General features: G+C 54.4%; 1 protein-coding gene across 1 annotated transcript in view; it reads left to right on the forward strand.

The window, feature by feature from the left end:
* The first annotated feature begins 1561 nt into the window (after positions 1-1561).
* Positions 1562-13310, forward strand: part of GRIK3 (glutamate ionotropic receptor kainate type subunit 3) — a 243473-nt gene continuing 231724 nt past the window's right edge. The window contains exon 1 of the mRNA NM_001206003.1: positions 1562-1676. Within this exon, the coding sequence (NP_001192932.1) occupies positions 1562-1676 (115 nt within the window). The remainder of the gene's footprint in view (positions 1677-13310) is intronic.

Genomic DNA, 13310 nt, shown 5'->3' on the forward strand with positions numbered 1-13310 from the left:
TGGAATGATGGAATAGATGAAATTATTTAAATGAGAAAAATAAATTCACACACAGCCTAGCCGCTGCCCGGTGACAGATTCGTTTATTTATCTACTGTATCGGCACCGCTTTGTCTCTGTCAAAAAGGTCATTAAACTCGCCTAACTGCGTATTTCGCAGCCTCCTGCTCCAGACTCGCTCCACAGCTCTTCTCTTCCCTCGACACCCAGCGCCACTTGAAAAAAAATTTATTATTGCTAATAAACAAGGTTTTTTTTTTTTTTTTTTTTAACCCTTTCTTGCATGCTCCCCCTCGGGTCCTGCTCCACCCCCACGGAAAATTACAGTTTCTCTTTATTCTTTCTCAGGAGAAATGGGGAAGGGGGGCCCGTCCTCCTGCAGAGTTGGAGAGGAGAGATGCGAAGTACCAGGGTGCATCTCAGCCGCACCTCCGTATCTAAGGATTTAAGCCATCTTCCTCCGAAAACCCCGTAGTGGCGGTGCACGGTCAAGTCCAGTTTTCCACAGCAGAGGGTCTGGTTGGGCTCTCCCACCCCCACCAGCTCCTGCAGCTCCCCTAGTGCAGTGCTGGACGATCCTCTTGGAATTTCGTCTCCCTCGAGTCCCGGGCCCAACTCTAACTCTGCTTCCACGAGGAATGGGGGTTAGGGAGGGAAACCGGCTCCTGGGTCAGTCCCCGGCCGCTGCCGTCCAGCCAGTGCCGGCTGCGTGGGAACTGGAAGGCGAGACTCCGCGGACGGCGGGCTCCGGGTCCCTCTGCTCCCGGCGGGCGCGTCTCCTCCAGCTGGTCGGGCCGCTAGGCTGCCGCCGTCTCCCAGCTCGCGGTGCCAGCTCTCGTGCTCCACGCCCGGCTCCCAGGCTCCGTGCCCTCGCAGTCGAAGGGGACCGGGGGCCGCAGGGCCGATGGGGACGTCTGAGAAGCGAGGAGAGTCCTCGTTCTCCGGGCGTCCCCCTAAAGCGGGTCCCGGGCCCCCTTCCCCGCCCCCTGCGCAGGTGTGAGCTCGCGAGTGTACGCCTCGGCGGGTGTGAGTGTGAAATGTGTGTGCGCGGGGGAGTGCGCGGAGGGAGCGCGGGCGGCGCAGGAGGCGGGAGGCAGGGCGCGAGGGAGGGGGCTGGGAGGGAGTGTGTGCGCGCGTGCAACTCCACTCCGGGGCTTTGTGCGAGCCCGGGCGATAGCATCCGCCGCGGCTGGAGGAGGAGCGGCCGGAGACGCGCGTGCAGCCCGCCTGCCAGCGCCCGGCAGCCGGGGCAGGTGGGAGCCCGCGCGGGAGCAGAGCCGACCCGAGCCGCAGCTGAGTCGGAGCGGAGCCCGGGCGGAGCCCAGGAGCATCGCTCGCGGGCGGCCCGTGGGCGGCAGCCGGGCGGGGCGGGCGCCGGCGGGGCGGCCCCCCAGTAAGATGTGCGCGGCGCCGCGGGGCGCCCCCCACTCGCAGCGGCGCTCAGGAGCCGGGCTGCTGGGCCAGGCGGCGCCTCGGGGGCTGCTGCGCGCCCGCGCCTAGAGCTGCCGCCCCAGGGAGCCCGCCACGGCCGCGCCCCGGGCACGCTTGGCGGCGCCCAACGATGACCGCTCCCTGGCGGCGCCTCGGGAGTCTGGTTTGGGAATACTGGGCCGGGCTCCTCGTGTGCGCCTTCTGGATCCCAGACTCGCGCGGGATGCCCCACGTCATCCGGATCGGTAAGGGCTCCCGGGAGCCGAGGGTCTCCGTGCGCCCGGGCGGGGGCGGGAACGGGGGCCACTGAACGCGATCCCAAGAGATTTCCTAACGTCTCTGCGGTCTGCCGGGACCGGGTGACCACCAGAAGCTCGACCCGGTGAGGACAAAGTTCCCAAGCCGGGGTCACGGGCCTTACTTATTGGGAAGGAAGCAGCTGGGCTGCGGCGGGCGAGGGGCCCTTGGCGCGCTCCTGGACCGCCAGACGGCGGAGTGTAGCGAAGCGGTCGGGTCCCAGCCTGAGTCGCGGGCGCATTTGCCCGCGACTGCCAGCAGGACCGGCCGCAGACCGAGTTCTGGGACCTGGCTCTTCCGCGAAGCGGGAACCCTGGGGAAGGCGCCAACTTCTCTTGTTTCTCCCCGCTTCCCGCGGGCCCCTCGCTTCGACCTGGGGCAGGGCTCGAGCGGCCGTGGCGGGGAAGCAGGGTCCGGCTTCGCCAGACGAGGACGGCCGGTCTCCTCTCCCGGTGGCCGCCCTCGGCCTCGGTGGCCCCCGTTCAGCCCCGCTGCGCGGGGCAGGGGAGGGTCGCCCCCTCCCGCGGTCGCTCCAGCCATCCATCGCGGCAGAGGCCTCTCCCCCGCCTGGGGCAGCGCAGAGCCTGACCGGCGCAAGCAGGGAAGGCGAGGAGAGGGATGCCAGCGGTTTTTTAAAGTTAGCCGAAATCCCTCAGCAGCTGGCGGCGGCTGGCGGGTCTGCGCGCGGCTCTGAGGCTCTCGCGTCTCCGCGTCTCTTCTCGCCAGGGACTCTTACTCGGGGCTTTAACTTTGTTGTGGCCGCCCCAGGCATCCCGTAGGCAGCGCTCAGGGCTGTGCGGGGAGGGAGAGTGGTGGCGGGGGAGAGGGTGGAGGGGCTCGTGTCCCAGGCCCGAGACCGCCAGGGCTGGGCCCGGCCTGGCCAGGCGGGAGCCTCGGCCACGCAGGCCCTGCGCCCGCCGCCAGGCGGGAGACCTGGGCCGCCTGGGTTCGCGAGGCGCCCCCACCAGCATCTGGCTCTGCCGAGCCAGGGCCGCCTTCCTCCCCTGTGGCTCTAATCCAGGCGCGGACTCTGGGCTGCCCGCGGCGTGACGGGGTGCAGGCAACCGATATCGAGCTTGGCTTCCGTACTTGAGGTTTTCCTAGGAGGCAATCAGAAACCCCTTCTCTCTCCTCCCTGATCTCCCCTGGATTCCAGGTCCTCTTGAACTGGACATCTGGACGAGGGTAGAACACAGTCCTCAGCTCTGCCCACGCTGGGGTCTTCCTGTTCCTGCCCAGGACCCCAGCAGGCAGATATTTGAGGCAGAGGAATCCAAGCACCCGACTCTGGGGACAGCCCTCACGACCAGGCTTAACCCTTTGCAGCCCAGACTGCTCCAGGCAAGCCACAAATACTGTTTCTATCTCTGCACCTTTGCCTGTCCCAGTGACCTGTTTGGTCACCGTTCCAGGAGCAGGCAGCCCCTTAGTAGTGGGCCAGGACTTCCTTTATTCCCTCTGTTTGTTTGTTTGTTTTTGATGTGTGTGTGTGTGTGTGTGTGTGTGTGTGTGTGTGTGTAGGGGCCTGATTGATAGGGTGCCCTTGGGAGAAGAGAGGGGGACCCAAAAGGTGCTCTGCACCCAGCCCACGCATTGCAGTTCCCTCTTCTGTGTTCCTTCCCCTGCAGGGGTGGGAGGGGCACTCTCAAATCCCAGAGTCAGAGGGTGGTGGTCTTTGGGGGCCCAGGAAGACAAGAGCAGGTGAGGGAAGCCAGGCAAGGATGCACTGAGGAGGGGCGGGATGATGTATCCTCACCCGCTTCCTCTTACCGTGAAATTGACTTTCACCGGGGGACTCCTCACTGCCCTGAGGGGAAGCCCCAAGCCTGCCCGCCCTTTCTTGGGTTCAGCGTGTAATAATGCAATTAAGGATGGCAAAGCCCTCCTCTCTTCTAATCTTCTTCATATTAAGCCCCAGGATTAATTAGCGTGTCGGCCCAAGCCATTTATATCCAAGAGCCCTGCCCCATTTGATTCCCAGCCCGAGGACTGGGGTGCTGTGCCAATGCCAAACGTGACCTCCGGAGCTCTGCCAGCTTGGATGGAGGATGGGTAGGCTCTGAGATCCCTGGGTTTCTCTGGAGCTCCCTGGGGAGCTGAATTTGCCTCCTTCTGAGCCCAGGCTGGAGTCTCAGCAGGAGCCAAGGGCAGTGGACGTGGTGTGTTGAGAGAGACACACACACAGAGAACCGTGTGTTGAAACCTAAACACAACACCTTGGCTGGGCCCAATGCCCTCTCCTTTCTCTCTCTGTCTCCAGCCCTGAGATCTCAGGGCTCTGGCGGGGGCCACAGGAATTGAGGCCCTGGAAATTGGGTGTGCTGGATGGTTCTGGTTCCCAAGATGGGTGCCTGCGCTGGCTGTGTTGGGAGCCGAATCCTTCTCCAGTAGGCAGGCGTCGCCTAGCACCAGCCCAGGAGAGGGGTTTCCTGCAGGTGTGCAAGGGGCTCTCTGGACTGGGGAGCAGCGTACCCGCCCCCTCTCTTTGTGCCTTTTTTGGGGGCTTAAATTTCCTCTTAGACAAGGAGATGGATAGCTCAGCAGTGTGACAGAGTGTTCAAACAATCCGTCTTGAATAGATGAATTGCATTGCTCTGTCTTTTTGTAATTGTGTCTATCAGAGGGAGAGGTCAAGGCATTGATTGCTTGGATGGTTTGCAAGTAACAAAGGAGAGTGAGGGAGAGAGCGAGGGAGAGAGAGTAATTGGATTGTAGTCTGCAGGAAAAAAATGATCATTGATTATTTTATATGAATATGTGGAAGATGTATTCTGTGTGTTGTTATCAAGTGTTGCTCGTTGAAGATTTTCAAGACATATTGTTCAGCATTTTGTTATTATTATTATCATCGTTATTATTGTTCAGATGGATCCTAGTCTTAACTCACGGAAAGCAGCTTAATGCGTGGGTCCTTCCAGTGCTTCTGTGGCCTCATGTGGGGACCTGGATTTCCTGGCTACTAGACCTAGACACTGATGTGGAGGGACCTTGGGCTGGGAACCAGGAGGCCTGGGTTTTCTACTCTGCCTTCCACCAATTTCCTGAGCCATCTTGGTCAAGTCACACTCTCCCACCAACCCGGAGCCTCAGTTTCCTCACCTGTAAACTATTGAGCTGGCCATGATGCTTGGGATATTCTGTGATTTTAGGTTTCCTTTTAGTGTGGGCTGATGGGGACTGTCAATGCCTTGGTAGGTTTTGTGTCTAGATCTCCCCTTGTTTTACATACATGTAGAATCGAGGGCCGCCTAGCATTTGAGAAGGGAACCAGACAGTGGTGGCGTTAGCTGGAGGGGCTCCAGCGGATGGTGGTGATCTCTAGCCAGCCGGGGGGAGGTTCAGAGCCAAATGACTGCAGAGACATAAAGCAGGTGTATGTGGCGGGGTGGAAGGTGGGCGGATCGGGCAGACTCTCGGAGCATCTACACTTGGAGCAAAACAGAGTTTTGTGACTCTGAGCCTGGAATTGGGGCGGGGAAGCCCAGCGGACACTGCAGTCAGTCCCAGGGGCATGAGGTCCCCTCCCCAAGTCAGTCCTGTCTGCATCCCCTGCCATCAGTTCACCCAAATGGTCCTGAACGTTCATCTCCTGAGTTTGGGAGCCGCTGTGTGTAAAACAATGAGAAATTTCTCTCAGTGACTGGTGATGCGCTGAAACATCGCGGCCGTGTTGGAGCAGACAGGCACTGAATGAAGATCAATAGGGTTTTTCCCCCTGGAAGTAAATAGCTTCAGACAAGACCTGGGAGTGGCCCGAGGGGCCTTAGAAAGCATTAACTTGAGGAATTTCTGCCTCCACTTTCCAGCCCAGCTGCTCCTGTCAGCCCGGGCTTCCCTCCTTCTCGAGCTGGAGTTTATAATTTCTTCTTGATGCCTGCTTCGCACTGCGCTAAACCGTCTTTTGACGTCAGGATGATCCGGGGTTTTTAGAGGTGGCTGATGCGGGGTGAGCCAGCACAGCGTCCCGACTAGGCCCTCCCAAGGTCACTCGGGTCCCCCTGCCGCCAGCATGATAGCTGACTTCAGAAGTCCAACCCACTGCTTTCTTTTGGGCTTTGAGGAGCGACTCTTCGTTCCCACCCTTCCAAACGCAAAGCTGCTTGGTTGCTTCCTTTGTGGGGTCTGTGAGGGCCCCTGAGCCCCCGTTCCCACAGGCCCCTTGTCCTGTCCCCAGGAAACAGAGCCCACTTGGGGGGGGTCGGGGGAAGAGGCACAGATGCACTGTGGGTTCTAGGACGGCCGCATCCTCAGGGGTGGGGGGTGCAAGGTCATATGCAGGGGAGGCTCAAGGCTTAGGGCTGCTTGGGATATCCATGCAGGGCAGCACCTGGCTGTGCTCCACTGCTGGGACCGTTTCTGATCTGCAGAAGCCAGGCTTCCTCCAGGCTGTTACAGTCACCTGCCCCTGCCTTAGCCCCACACTGCTTCAGCCTGCACGTCCTCACCCCCACCTTCCCTCTACCTGCCCCCCCCTCCCCCTGCCCAAGCCCCACCCTTTCTTGCTCAGGACCTTCCAGAGGGAACCGAGGGGCTCCCCAGGCCCTGCCTGGCAGCAGAGAGAACTGAAAGTCCAGGAGCAGAGCCCTCCCTTTGGGGCCGGCACTCAGCAGGCCCTGGCGTGTCCTTGCCAAGGTGCTCTGATGGACAGACGGGCCAAGGGTGGGCCTGGTGCAGACGCAGACCGGCCTTGGGCTTGTTGGCTGGCTGCTCTTCTTGCAGGCGCCAATTCCACCGCGTGAGCACCAGGGGGCAGTGTGCCTGTGCTGAGGTGGCTGTACCATCTCCTGCCTGGGACCCCACCTGGGTCTGGAACAACACACAATCGAAATATAATGGCCCTGGTTTACTGAGCACTTACTAGCTGCCAAGCACCGTGCTTTTCAAAGAATGACTAGTAGTGTGACTAGTAAGTGCTTGAGACCGGTAGCTGTTGCATATTTTTTTCCTTCCCCATCTGGTTTAGGCTTCACCAATCCTGCCTGCAGACATTGTCCTCATTTTGCAGATGAGGAAACTAAGCTTAGTGAAGTCACTTACCCAAGATTACGTGGCCAGTAAGTGGTGAATGCAGGATAAGAATTCTCACCAGCCAGACCCCAGATCCTGCGCTTTTACTGTGTAGTCTGTGTAGTCGGAAGACGGGAGGCACTGATACTCAGGGGTGCTGAGTGTAGCGCCCCACCACCGTGCTTCTGGGTGCTGAGTGTGGCCTCAGAGTCCTGGGCTGTTAGGCTTTCTCTGGGGATGATTGCATGGGCTCTGTGACACTGAAACCTACCAGTAACTGGTGTTCAGCATCAGACTGTCCTTGTAGATGGACCAAGTGGTAGATAAGCTTTCCCGAGAGGAAAGGGATGTTTGGTCTTTCCCACCCCTCCTGCACATGTGATGTACATCCTTACATGTCTATACCCCACCTTGTCTGGGCTTCTGGACTCTGCTTAATTCTTTAATCTGAGTCAGAAATCAAGGTGGGACACTCCTTTGGGTGTGGCCAGTCCACCCACAGGAATCCCTCTGCTCTCCGGGAGCTCCAGCCTACAGTTCACCTTGGCAGCCCGCAGGCTGTCCTCAAAGACATCATCAGAGCCTTGAGGAAAGCCCAGGGCTCTGCATTTGTGTCTCCCTCCATGCTCTTCAGCTGGTGGCCTGGCCAGAAAGGGGGTCAGTGAATTTGCTCTTGTCCTCCCTTCCTTCCCCACCCCATCTCCCCTCCAACATCCTTTCCAGGCTGATAGGTTGTTTGGTCATTTTGTTTTTAAGCAAGAGTCACATTTTGACCTTCTAAATAGAGCCTGCCTTGCTGTGAGCTGAGACTGGTGGACCATCAGAGGGTAAGGTCCACTGACGCTGGGCCCTGGAACATGTTGCTGTCCCATGGACACTGGGTGGGGTGCAGGGACCTGGGTGCAAGAGCTGCCCATTCCCCTTCCCATGCCACCTCTGCCAGAGCACAGGCAAATCCATGCTTACTCTTCTCCTGCACCATGTTCCTTCTTCCGGGGGCACGGCGAGATTGGGATGATGGTGGCTGCCGGGGACTGACCTGTTCTGGAAGTAGGGGAAACTGCCCTGCTTAGAGTCCCTGCAGAAGTGACAGATGTGGAACAAGCATGATAGGAGGGGTCATATTATTTTCCAGGGCCTCAGTTTCCCCATCTGTAAAATGGGATGAGACTGCTTGCTTCATAGAGTTAGACAGATGGGATATCGTTTCAAAAAAGCTTGAATTCTGTTCCATTCCAAGATCAGCATTTCTTCTTGTTTTTGTTGGAGGAGAGGAGTCTAATACCAACAAACTGGGTGGGACTGGGGTCAGGGGAGTGTGGCCGCCAGGAAGCAGGATTTAAGGAGGCTCTCAAATGGTGGCCATGCTCTTGCCTGACTGACCGTGACAGTGAGCGCCTCCTTAAATTTTGTGCTCCAGATGCCTCGCTGGCCTATGCTTATTAGCACCTGTGTTTCCTCTGAAGTCCCTGTTTTCTTCCGCTTCTCTTTGTGCTCCAGAAACCAAACCTTGATTGAGTGTGATTGGGAGATCAGAGAAGACTGGACTGAGGGCAGGGGACCCGAGGACAGCAGGTCATTCTGATTTTGCTTTCCTTCCCTTCAGCCACACTTCAAAGGTGCTGCACCCCAGAGCTCTCCACCCTCACCGCACTTTGGTTTATTTCCAGTTACCTCCAGAGTCCACACTACCTAACCTCCAGCCAGGCTTTCTGCTCCCCACAGAGCTTGCATTCCCCTGTTCCTCTCCTTGTTTCCTTTGACCTTTGCAGTTTCTTCACTAATGCTCACTGACCTTGATTGTAGCTATGTTTGTGGATTTGTCTAGGGCTTTCTCTCACAGAGAAGTTCTGTGAGTCACTTAATATATCTCACTGATTCTAACATCAACTCTTCCCCCAACATTTTCACATTTCTGAAATCAGTCTGGATCTCACATCAGGTTTGAGTTTACTTGCAGGATTTTTTCTTTCTTGGCACCTTTAAACATGACGGTATGTCTCAGGTTTGATGAAATGTGGTGGATCTGAGCTTGAGTGGGAGTCTAAGGTGCTGGCTGTGAGACCTTAGGTGAGTCACTTCACCTCCAAGCCTCCATTTCCTCATCAACGAGGTAGAATTATTAATATTGGGTTAAACCATTTTCAGCTGGTTTTGACCTATAAAATTTTCATATTGTTGAAACTCCTAGGGTCTTCACAGGGCTGTTGTGAGGATTAAAGGAAATAAAGTATATAAAGCTCTTGGCACAGAACTTGGTGCTTAATAAATGTTAAGGAGAAAAAGATTCCCCAAGGATGGAGGCTCTGTCTCCACCCTCAGACTCTGAGCTGTGAAGCTATCTGCTTCTTATCTGCCCTCTGCCTGTGCCAACCATGTGCCTTGTGCCAACCATGGAACCAGTACCCCCTGCAGCTCAATATGTGGGTATTTGCCCATTTCTCACATACCCAGCAATGGAATGGATGTCTCCGGCAGCCTGTGACAGTTACCTGCCATGCTAGGGAGCAAAAGGGGTACTCTTCCTAGCATGCTCCTGTATTCCCAAAGCTCCCAGACACCTCCTGGCCTGTTATTTGTCACACACCCAAAGCCCATGAGGTTCTGGTTCTTCCCTACATTTGCAGTGTTTTGATTGAAATGTGATTTGCATGTATTCAGAGCTGGGAAGACCCTGGCTATGGGATGCTCTTGAGGGATTGGTCCAGGGAGTCCTGATCAGTTTTTCTTGGATGGGGAGTCCAAGCTTGCTCCTGAAGCAAGCTGGTGAATTCTAGAGAGGGTCTGTGGCTAGAGAGTGGGCCCCAGGGGATAGGCACTGCTGGCTCTGCTGGGAGACTCCAGGTAATGAAGCCATGGAGTGAATCCCATGGTGATCTTACAGATGGAAGATAATGAATGCGGTGAGGTTGGGGAGAGTGGCAGCTTCCACTCCAAATCCTTTGGTGCTATGCTGAATGGGGGTTAAGGAAGACAGAGGGAAAAAGATGAGGGAGAAGGAGCTGAGACCCCAGTTTGTGTGAAGAGGGTTCCCATCCATGGGAGACAATGAAATCTTATGCTTTTAAAGGGACCGATGCAGACAGACTGTGTTGGAAGGGGGTTAAGAGTATTCTCAGAACCACTGCAGAGATGAGCTCTTTAAATATAGGAATGAGGGAGACTTCTGCAAAGCCTTCCTGCATCTGCTTTGCAGAACTGAAATATGCTATTCCAAAAAGCCTGCCCAATTGGGCGGAAAAGCAGGAGCAGGGAGCCAGGGCCTTCCCAGGGCTCCAGGCATCACATTTCCTGTTTACAGTGAAGAATCACAGAATCCAGGCTGAAAAGAACCCCAGGGGTCAGTCTAGGCCTCTGCTTCTCCAATATTAACATGCATCTGAGTCACCTGGAGAGCTCAATAAACTACAGACTGCTGGGTCCACCCCCAGAGCTTCTGATTCAGTGGGTCTGGGGTGAGGCCTGAGAATTTGCATTTTAATGGATTCCCAGATGAAGCTGATGCTGCTCATCAGCCTCCACTTTCAGAACCACTGTTCTAAGTCACTGGAGGACCCCTCCCCCACCCCCAGTAAGTGGATATCTAGTCTCTGATTGAATACCACCCATAACAGGAAACTCACCACTATTTGATTGTGCTTTGTTCTTTCTCGCAAACGTATTGGCCCACTCCAATCTTTGTTGCAAAATTTGCCCTAAAATTGGTTTTCCTGCAGTTCCAGGGAAGGTAGTGTGACTTACACGTCGACAGTGTAGGTTCTGAAATCCATCTGTCTTGAGTTTGAACCCTCATTCCTTCCTTCCATGCTGTGTCACTTTGGGTAAGTCACTTAACTGCTCTAAGCCTCGACTTCCTCACCTGTAAAATGGGGATAGCAACAGATCTGACCTCCAGGGATCATTGTGAAAATTAACATGGCTGGCCCGAAGGAAGCTCTCTGTAGAAAGTAGAAAGTGAAGTCATTCAGTCATGTCCTACTCTGCGACCAGTGCTCTTCTGTCCATGGGATTTTCCCGGCAAGAATACTGGAGTGGGTTGCCATTTCCATCTCCAGGGGATCTTCCTGGGTCTCCTGCACTGCAGGCAGACTCTTTACCATCTGAGCCACCAGAGAAACAAACTCTCTATAGATTTTAGCAATCTAACATTGTGGATAAGCTCACAGGTTCTGGAATCTGACAGCCTGAGTTTAAGGACTGCCTCCATCACTTCCCACCTGAGTGATCTGGGACAGATTATTTAATCTCTCATAATAATAATAGTAACATGTGCCTTACAGGGTTTTTATAAATCCTCATTTATAAGGATTAAATGAGTTAATGCACATAATATGTTTAGACCATAGCCGTTGTAAGCTCTCAATAAATGTTACCCATCATTCTTACTATTATGCTCACCCTGCCCCCCTGCATCTGGTTTGGATTTATACCCTGGCACACAGTCAACCCCACAGAAATGTAAAGGCATTTCTCCAGACCTGTGACGCCCAGTTCTTTCAGTGTGGTGTCCAGAGCCAACCACAGTCCTGCTTATGTATCGAAAACAGTAAGCTCATCCCCTCCTTGCGTCTCAGCATTGGTGTCTGCTTATACACCCCCAGACTATTTCAGCCTTTTCTGCAACCATTTCACTCTGTTGATTTATACTGAGCTGGTGGTCTCATGAGATCACAAGATCTTTTCCGCAGGTATGGCTGCTGATCTACCACTCCCCTCATCCTCTCTTTGGCAGTTGATCTTTTGAGCCTAAAGGCAGGACCTGTCATTTATCCCTGGTAAATCCTATCTTGAACCTTCAGGCAGTTTTTCTTGCTCGCTGTTTCTGGACCACCAAAGCCTGTTCCCATCTCTCTATCCTTAGATAGGAAGCTCTTCTTCCTCCTTGACCTCCCACCCACTGCCCCCCAGGGGTCTGTGGTAGAGAAGTAAGTGGTTATGGGCCCGCAACGTGGTTGTGGTTGAGAACCATGGGTCTGGACAGTGAAGCTTTTGTGCCTCCCTTTCTGTTGTCTGGCATGCTTCATGCCCTCTGAGCCTTGGATGAGCATGCTTGCCTTCACTTCATCTATCCATGCCATCAACGCATTAGGCAGGAAATGACCAGTGTCAGAGTTTGTCGACTTTATTCAGTGGTCTTGAATCCACCACCCACACTTTAACCAGAGTTGAAATCCTACTGGCTTCTTCATGCTTTCAGGCCCTTTACGACTGCTGGGGTTGATATCTGCAGGCTCATGTGCTGTCCCTCCTTGCCTCACACACACTCCCTGCTCCTCTGAACTGAACATCCAAGTCCCTAGAAGTCACTATGTCTTCCCTTACACTCAACCTCTGCTCTTGCTGTTCTTTCTGGCTAACTTCTTAGTCATCCTTTCAGTTCAGTTCAGTTCAGTTCAGTTGCTCAGTCGTGTCCGACTCTTTGCGACCCCATGATTCGCAGCACGCCAGGCCTCCCTGTCCGTCACCAACTCCCGGAGTTCACTGAGACTCACGTCCATCGAGTCAGTGATGCCATCCAGCCATCTCATCCTCTGTCGTCCCCTTCTCCTCCTGCCCCCAATCCCTCCCAGCATCAGAGTCTTTTCCAATGAGTCAACTCTTCGCATGAGGTGGCCAAAGTACTGGAGTATCAGCTTTAGCATCATTCCTTCTAAAGAAATCCCAGGGCTGATCTCCTTCAGAATGAACTGGTTGGATCTCCTTGCAGTCCAAGGGACTCTCAAGAGTCTTCTCCAACACCACAGTTCAAAAGCATCAATTCTTCAGTGCTCAGCTTTCTTCACAGTCCAACTCTCACATCCATACATGACCACTGGAAAAATCATAGCCTTGACTAGACGGACCTTTGTTGGCAAAGTAATGTCTCTGCTTTTCAATATGCTATCTAGGTTGGTCATAACTTTAGGTCTCAGCAAACATATATTTTCTTCCAGGAAGCCTTTCTTGACTTCCATCTCCTATTATGAGTCCCCACAGCATCCTGAACTTCCCTTGTCATAGCGCTTACTAGATTGTAATTCGTGGTTACCTCACGGAGAAGCTTTCTTAGAAAATCTTAGAGACAAGTGTGGACTGCAACTGACTTATTCACCACTTTGCCCAATGCACCTAGTACCACGTGTGGTACATAGTAGGTGATTGATAACCATCTGTTAAATAAATGAATGCCTTGATACATACAGGTTGAATATAAGTCTATCTAGCAGCCTTGTCATTCAGCTCAACACTTTTTCCATGTTGCCAGCAAGGATTTCATGAAAGACATTGTTAGATTCTTCCACGAAGTCAGGGTTCTAATGCTGTCCATGGTGGTCTTCTGCCCTATCAATTCAGCACCTTCTACGCCAAGACCTTTCCTATGGGGTCTATTGGGCAGAGCTGGAGTGTTTAGGGGAATGGATCTTTCTTTCTTGGGCCTAGGATTGGTCTTTACATCCATTTTCTGGCTCCTATCATGATGATTCTCCTCTTGAGAAAGGCACAAGCTGTCGACTTCAAGAAGAGGCAAAAGAAAAGGCCATGACCCTCCTGTCTTTTCTGACCTCAGCCCTCTCCTCTTCCCATCTGTCCTTCAG

This window comes from Bos taurus, chromosome 3, assembly GCF_002263795.3.
Source record: "Bos taurus isolate L1 Dominette 01449 registration number 42190680 breed Hereford chromosome 3, ARS-UCD2.0, whole genome shotgun sequence".
NCBI classification, from domain to species: Eukaryota; Metazoa; Chordata; class Mammalia; order Artiodactyla; family Bovidae; genus Bos; species Bos taurus.